This window comes from Suricata suricatta, chromosome 7, assembly GCF_006229205.1.
Source record: "Suricata suricatta isolate VVHF042 chromosome 7, meerkat_22Aug2017_6uvM2_HiC, whole genome shotgun sequence".
Lineage (NCBI taxonomy): Eukaryota > Metazoa > Chordata > Mammalia > Carnivora > Herpestidae > Suricata > Suricata suricatta.
This window is the reverse complement of record NC_043706.1, coordinates 30765852-30773577: the sequence shown is the minus strand read 5'-3', so window position 1 is coordinate 30773577 and position 7726 is coordinate 30765852. Positions and strand designations below refer to the sequence as shown.

Below are 7726 nucleotides of genomic sequence, written 5' to 3'. Positions count from 1 at the left end.
CTGGTAAACTCCTTACATCTGCTTTCAAATTCAGGCCTCATTATAGAAGGAGAACCTAAAATACACAGAGGGACACCTGGGTGGCTCAGTCAGTTAAACATCCGACTCTTGATATTGGCTCAGGTCATGATCTCATGGTCATGGTTTCATGAGGATTGACCCCCACGACTGTGCTGGGCACTGAACGTGGAGCCTGGCTGGGATTCTCTTTCTCCCTCTTTCTCTCTCTGCCTCTCCCTTCCTCCTGCGCTCTCATTCTCGCTTTCTCTTTCAAAATATACAGACTTTAAAATACAGGGAAGACTTACTGTCTTTTATATTAATGTTTGCCACACACTGTTCAATTACGCTATAACCATATAGCACTGACCCTAGTCATGGACAAGAGGAGCCTGGTAAATAACAGATTTATTTAAAAAAAAATACGGCAATACTTCTGCACTCAAGATTTGATACACTCTGTTAATTCTAACATCTGCTCCCTCATTAATATCTTCTGGGCCCCAGAACTGCTTCTCCAGATCTTTTGTTCTCTATCCTTGAAACTAAAAGGTGATTGTGTCTGAATCCTGTGAACGTTTGTGAACGGCACCTTTGCTGACATAAGATGAACCTGTTTCATGGTTCAGGGAGGATTTAATCAGCTGAAGAGCTTATAAGAGAAAAGTGAACTTTCCAAACATTTTCATTCAAAGAGCACAAATGTAATAGATTCTTGCACATGAAGAATCATTGCCCATCGGGCTGGGTCAGTTTTTTTTTTGCTTGTTTTCTTGCTGCCCATATTAACCTGGTATTCCCAACAGTTACACATGGCAGCTGAGGAACATGTCACAATATTAAACAAATCATATTACCATTAAGTTTGTATATATGATGATCTGGATATAAAATACATGAAACACAATCCACATTTTACAAAGAGAAGCCTGAGGCAAGAAGAAGTTCAGTAATTTGCTGACTCTTGTAGAGCCTGCTAGCGGTAGAACCGCAGCTCAGAACCTTCTCCCTGTGCTCTTCCCACCACACCTGCAGGCTCCCCAGAGCGTCTCAGAAAATAGAAGTGAACATCTCTGTGGCAACAATTTTCTCTTCCCTGAAATATGATCTTATGTATTTCCTATAAAAAAATCTCAAGTATAAGAACTAAAAATCCCAAATATCATAAAGACGTCTACTCTTGAGTCATTTTTCATTCAGTTTTTTAAACCTCTAAGGCATTCAATCTTTAGATCCTCTGTAACCGGGAGAAAATCTTTACCTCAGGTGTTCACCTCATGCAATTTGATGAAGATACTGTACCAGGCACTGGGTGGAGAACCTTCCTAAAAAATGTCTTCCTAGAGACCAGTGAAGTACTTCAGCCCCAGCGCTGATTGGTCCCCTTCCTAGGTACTCCCTAATCCTACTGTAAATGGAAGCTTCCACAGCTTTTATTCCCTAAAGTGAGTACTTCAGGTGAGAGCCACCAGGTATGAGCTACCATTACTTTTTCCTTTGTTCTCAATTATGTCCAGGAAGATGGCTCTGTGGATCTCCAGAGGCTTCTGGACAGCAGCGGTGATGATGATCACGGTGGTACTGAGCATCCCAGCCACTGAGGGCAAAGACTCCCCCCGTAAGTACAGGGCAGCTGCTCCCCAGAGCCACTTTGGGGAAACGGCTCTGAAGGACCTTTGGGCTGAGGTGTGGAAGTTTCTATGAGGTCAGAATAAAGTCCTTTTTCACAGGTTTTCACTCTTTGGGGGAAGAGAGCTCTCTTTCCATCTCTAGTGATAAAGCAAGGACAATCCCCATCCCATGGGGTCAGTCAAGCCTGGGGATGTTGTAATGGGGAGCAGGAAACAAAGTGTGCATCTGCTACTACTGACAGGACAAAGTGACATTGGGGTTATTTGTGAAGATAAGAATTTGTCCAATGAAAACTCAGCAGGATTTTTCATTTCAGTATCCCTCACATCCTTGTCCAGGCTATAGACTTTGGGATTCTGTGTCAGAGACATGTAGGGCGGTAATGGTCTCTGTAGTCATAGAAGTTGATAAAAACGATTCTACATTCCTGATTCTGAGTTGAGCACACATGGAGGCAAACTCATGGTATTTAGGTGAAACTGACTTGGGTGGCCACAGACAGGAGACTTAACTTCGGTTTCACCGACTTATGGTCATGTAGTAACTTAAATGGGATTCAGAGACTTGAATTGGTGGTGGTTGAATTTAGGAGAAAAGAGAATGTAAAGAAGGGAAGCAGCACATACTGAGAAACCATTCAGACACAGGATTAGTATCTTAATATATATTCTCTCTGGATCTTCCTAACACCTCTCTGCCTATTACGGCTTCCTTTTTACAAATTACATGGACGATATCAATACTCTGTTTAGTAACATACCCAAGCTGGTAAGTGACACAGTTGAATTGGAATCTAGTTGGTCTCATTCAGAAGACTGTGCTCTTTCCATGAATAAAATGTTTCTTTGCAGGACTTGGAAGGTGTGGGTCGCTTCTAGCCCTGCAGGAGTAACCAAATCTCACACTGCGGTTGGGTGGGTGTGACAGAAATTCAGGCAGAGGAAGGAAAACCCTTTGTCAGGTTCCGAGAGAATGAAGACACTTGTCAGGATGAAGTCAAACTCCATTCTCGACCTTTCTCATTCCCTTGAACTCTTGTGTTTTATGTGGACACTTGTTTGTCTCTGGAGTTCTATGGAAAGTGGGATTTCATGGGAGAACGTCCTGATCCGAGTACAGGGACCCCACTTGTCTGTTTTTCTGGGTTCTCAGGCTCAGACAGGCTCACAGGTCCCAGGCCTTGCCCCTACAGGGAGGCTTTCCTCCCTCCTGTCCTGGTAGGAAGGCGATTCTGGAGGCCCTCCGAGGCGAGCAGGCAGGCCTGGGACTGAGCCCTGGGAGGACGCTCAGTTCGGGCTGGAGGCACCAGAGGAGGCCGGCGGCAGCCCGTGAGGCCGAGGGCGGAGGCCTGACTGGTCCGCCGTGATTCCCCGCAGAGGATTTCGTGCTCCAGATTAAGGTCGAGTGCTATTTCACCAACGGGACGGAGCGGGTGCGGCTCCTGAGCAGACAGGTCTATAACCGGGAGGAGTTCGCGCGCTTCGACAGCGACGTGGGGGAGTTCCTGGCGGTGACAGAGCTGGGGCGGCCCTTCGTCGAGACCTGGAACCGGCAGAAAGACGTCCTGGAGTCGACGCGGGCCGAGGTGGACACGGTGTGCCGACACAACTACCGGACCGAGGAGAGAACCACCTTGCAGCTGCGAGGTGAGCCCCACCCAGTGCGGAGGGGCGGGGCCGCGGACCCGGGGCGGGGGCGGGGCACCCACGCGGCAGCCCTCCGCGGTTCGGCAGTAGCTCTGCCTAGCGCGGCTTGGCTCCCTTGGCGGTTTGCACTACCCTGCCTTCAGGGTGTTTGCTTCCTCCGTCCTCCCCTTTCGCTGAAGCGAGCCCAGTGCGCCCCCTGTCCCGCCGGTCCCACGGTGAGCTGTCCCAGCCGCTGGGAAGCTTAGCGGGCTGGGCCTGCTGGGGTGGGGCACCTTGTACATGTGGTAAATATGTTAGAGTGTGACATGGCAAACTTTGACTTTTTTTGTTTCAAATTATTATTTCTTTGTAGAACTTGGAAGGGCTGTGTCCTTTTAAAAATGATTATAAATGTATATTTATTTTGAGAGAGCACGCGTGAGCTTGAGCAGGGAAGGAGCAGAGAGAGAGGGAGAGAGAGAATCTTAGGGTTAGGGTTAGGGTTAGGGTTAGGGTTGGGATTCTCTCTCCCCCTCTCTCTCTGCTCCTGTGCTGTCAGCGCAGAGCCTGACTTGGGACTCCATCCCATGAACTGTGACATCATGACATGAGCCAACATCAGGAGTCCCACGCTTAACGAACTGAGCTACCAGGAGCCCCAATTCGATTTTCTTAAATGTCTGTCACTAGTCCTGGACTTCTTTGAGGCAAGGAACAGCCTCATCATTGTATGACTAGTATCCTACCCAGTGTGAGAGCCAATCTTTGTGGAACTAATGGATAAATGTACTCGGCTGCCTTAGGCTCAAGAGAAAATTGAAGAGTGAATAAGCCTTAAAAGCTGACTGTATTAGTCTTTAGTGTTTTGCTTAAGGATTTAAAGTCAACTTTGTGACTATGGTCTTTATAAATTAGGATTTATGAATGCAAAGTCTAAGAAAAAAGTGTTTACTAAAAATATAAATAATATTTGAATGGTGCTATAAGGCAGAATTTTAATTTCTAAGAAAATCTCAACCAATTTTCAGAATAGGAAGAGCTGAAGTTTTGGAGTCAATAAATTGATGCTAAAAAGTATTGAATAGAAATTGTTTCAGATTTCCTTTGGCCCAAACCCTGCCTATCTTCCTCCCCTTGCATCCCCCCCTCCTGACATCACCATCCACTTCAGGGATAGATATTCTGGATGTTAATTGCAGCCATTTAACAAACACCTATTTCTAGATATACACCTTACCAAACCATCTATATTATGCCATTTAATTTCACAACTAACTACCTTATGTGTTTGGGATTAGCAACCATTTTCTATATTGATAGGTGTGGAGGGAAAGAAGTCCAGCTTTTTATTTTTATTTAAAAAAAACTTTATAAATAGTGCGCTGTGTAATATAGCTATCTATAATTTTAAAATGTTTCATTTTATCAATTAGTATCAACAGAATAACTTTCATAGAATGATTACTATCATTCTTTTCAGACTCTGAAAAGTAAGCTGACTAATGTGTTTATTCAACCGAATAAAGTGGCCAATTCAGATCCCAGTCCAAGACTTGGAATCCAGGGATCTTTCCACTCTGGTGCCAACAGAAGACTCTTCCCCATGGGGAGCCTTGCTGTGTGGTCTCACATCTCATTGTCTTTTCCTGTCTGTTACTCTCCTCAGTGGAACCTACAGTGACTATTTTCCCATCCAGGACAGTGGTTCTGAACCACCACAATCTGCTGGTCTGCTCAGTGACAGATTTCTATCCAGGCCAGATCAAAGTTCGGTGGTTTCGGAATGACCAGGCATTGACGGCTGGCATCGTGTCCACTCCACTTATTAGGAATGGGGACTGGACCTTCCAGATCCTTGTGATGCTGGAAATGACTCTCCAGCGAGGGGATGTCTACACCTGCCATGTGGAGCACCCCAGCCTCCAAAGCCCCATCACCGTGGAGTGGCGTAAGGAGCAGTCTGTTTCCTTTCACTATGGGCCCCATAAGACAGAGGGCAGAGCCTCCTCCATCCCATCCCACTGTATTCCTCAACCTTAATGTCACTACTGAGCTGGAAATCACAGAGACTGGAGCGCCTCTTGTCCCACAGCAGGGGCATCAGAAGTGTCTTGATCTCATTGTCTTTCTAGATATTAGGGAGATCACTTGTCACACCATGCCCCCACAGCCTAGCCCTATAGCTCTGAAGGATTTACTCTTCTGGCTGGTAACTGGGGTCTTAGAGTCTAAGCTTATAGGTGTGTTTAGAGGAGCAGGGATAGGGTCTCCCCCTCTGCTTCACATACCCACTATGTGCAAGGATCTATCAGTGGGTCCTTCCCTCCGCTAGGGGTGGTCAGAATGGAGCACTAGTTTCCTCTGGCACCTCCACCTCCTGTATCTCAGACTGAACTTCAGACTTCCCAGAGGGACCCTGTGGAGTGTGCAGACAACCCTGACACTCAGGCTCTGCTCCCCAGGGGTGCAGTCTGAGTCTACCCAGAACAGGATGCTGAGTGGCATTGGAGGCTTCGTGCTGGGGCTGATTTTCCTCGGGTTGGGCCTTATAATCCGGCACAGGAGCCAGAAAGGTAAGGCACTCTGGGGAAACGGGGAGGATGGACTGTGCCTGAGGCCCTCTGTTCAGCGGGCCTCTGCCTTGAGATGTAGCTCTTTCCTTCTGACCCTAAAAGGAAGAATTATGGGCTGGTGGTGGACGGAGATGGGACAGCCTAAGGGGGAGGTTTGAAATCTAATTCTACTGGTTGGAAGGGGGCCTACCATAGACATAACAGATGGAGTGTATTCTAGGCCTTCCTTACAGTTCATCATTGTCTTACTAACTCACTGGCTGCTTCCTGAAAGCTTCCTTCCTTAAGAGGGTCAGAGCATCTGCTTCCCTTTCTTCTCATGATAGTTTCATTCATTTGGGGGAATTTTAGCTTAGGGCAATTAAGGTCTTGTGGTTAATGGCTAGGGAGAAAGTAAAATTAAGTTGCTTATCTACCTCCCTCTGGGGTGAGTGAGAGACTGGCTATTTGTGTAATGAGGTATTTTTATGTACAACTTCTTTTTGCAGGACGCAATGGGCCTCCACCAGTAAGTACTATTTCTGCTCTGATTCAGGGCGGGTGTGGGGACAGGTAAACGGGGGTAGAACATGCGGTGAGTGTACCCGGGCACAGTGGTCTCAGTTTATGGCCTGTTCCCAGCTACAGAGATCAAGAGTTAAGGGAGAAGTTTGCCAAGTTTCTGTAGGAATACGAGTTGTTCCCCAGAACCAAGCCGTAACTTTGGTGGCATCTTTCTGTGAAACTGGGAGCCAGAGACACAACTTGGGTGTTAGATACGAGGATGATGCCCACTTTGGGTTACATGTTGGTGGCTCCTGCCTATGTGAATTTATAAGTGACTAAAAGCCTCCAGTGGAAAGAAGGTGAGTTACCGTTACTGGTATTAAAAACATCAAAATCCTCCTGTCCCCCTAAGGGATGACAGCTGCTCCATTGCCCCCACACATCTGTGTGCAGCTTGAGTGCCATGTTCTCTTTAGCTGATTTAATCTTTACACAGATATTGGGGGAGGTGATGACAGTATGCTCTGAGCCTCAGCTTTCTCTGACGGTGCGGTGGCCCTGAGAGGAGGGGAGATGGCACACCCTTCAGGGTGCTGGGTGCCGACCGCTCTCTTTTCTACAGGGCTCCTGCGCTGACTGACGCCTGAGGATACCTGGGAGTCTGTCTGCCTGCCTGTCTTTGCCCAGAATTCCCAGCTGCCTGGAAGCCTGGCCCCCACACAGATCAGTTCTACAGTGATTCTGACACAGGCTCCAGGTCACCTCCTGTGACCCCTGCCCGAGGATCTGGTTATGAGACCGCTTCCTGCAATGGCCTCGGAGCCTCTGCCCATGTGCTCCCTACCAGCAGCATCTACTCAGGCCCCAAGGATTTTCTCACCCGTTTTGCAAGAGAAGCACATTGAAGCCCATTTACCTGTATACAGAGATTTTATCATAAGTAAACATGATTGTGAGTTATGTGTTAGCTATGTCTTCTTAACTGGGTGGAGGCAGGGAACCAGTACAGAATGAATGGATCATATAGTTCCTTGAAGGGAGACTAGAGGCATCTGTGGGTGCCAAGTGAAGAGCAGGCAGAGGAGAGAGAAAATCAGTTCAACATTCCCACTCTTCATAGATATTTAGTGTTATTCAGTCAGCAAGGGCCTACGGATGTGCCGGCCTCTCTTTAGATCTGGTGAGTACTGTGTACGTGAGCTTGCAGTGCAGTCATCCAGGCACAGGTGGAATGGCCCTGGTGCTGCAGAGAACCGAAGTGATGTGTCATAGATATCTTGGCAAGTCACACTGATCAAGGTCCATTTTTAGTTTTGAAAAAGTATAACCAGCAATGAAAGTACTAGTTTTGGTTTCACATGATAGAAACCCACTTCAAGTTTACTTTGTTCATGTTCCGAGAAATTCTGG

The 7726-nt window shown here is 47.1% G+C and overlaps 1 protein-coding gene across 2 annotated transcripts; it reads left to right on the top strand.

Moving 5' to 3' along the window:
* The first annotated feature begins 1509 nt into the window (after positions 1-1509).
* Positions 1510-7276, top strand: LOC115295949 (HLA class II histocompatibility antigen, DQ beta 1 chain). 2 transcript variants are annotated; one of them, XM_029944289.1, is made up of 6 exons: positions 1510-1618; positions 3009-3278; positions 4924-5205; positions 5720-5830; positions 6319-6338; positions 6939-7276. In XM_029944289.1, the coding sequence occupies exons 1-6, from the start codon at positions 1510-1512 to the stop codon at positions 6954-6956; spliced, it is 810 nt and encodes a 269-aa protein (XP_029800149.1). In that variant the 3' UTR covers positions 6957-7276. The 2 variants fall into 2 exon arrangements, with proteins under 2 accessions (XP_029800149.1, XP_029800151.1); XM_029944291.1 differs by lacking the exon at positions 6319-6338.
* The last annotated feature ends 450 nt before the right edge of the window (positions 7277-7726 follow it).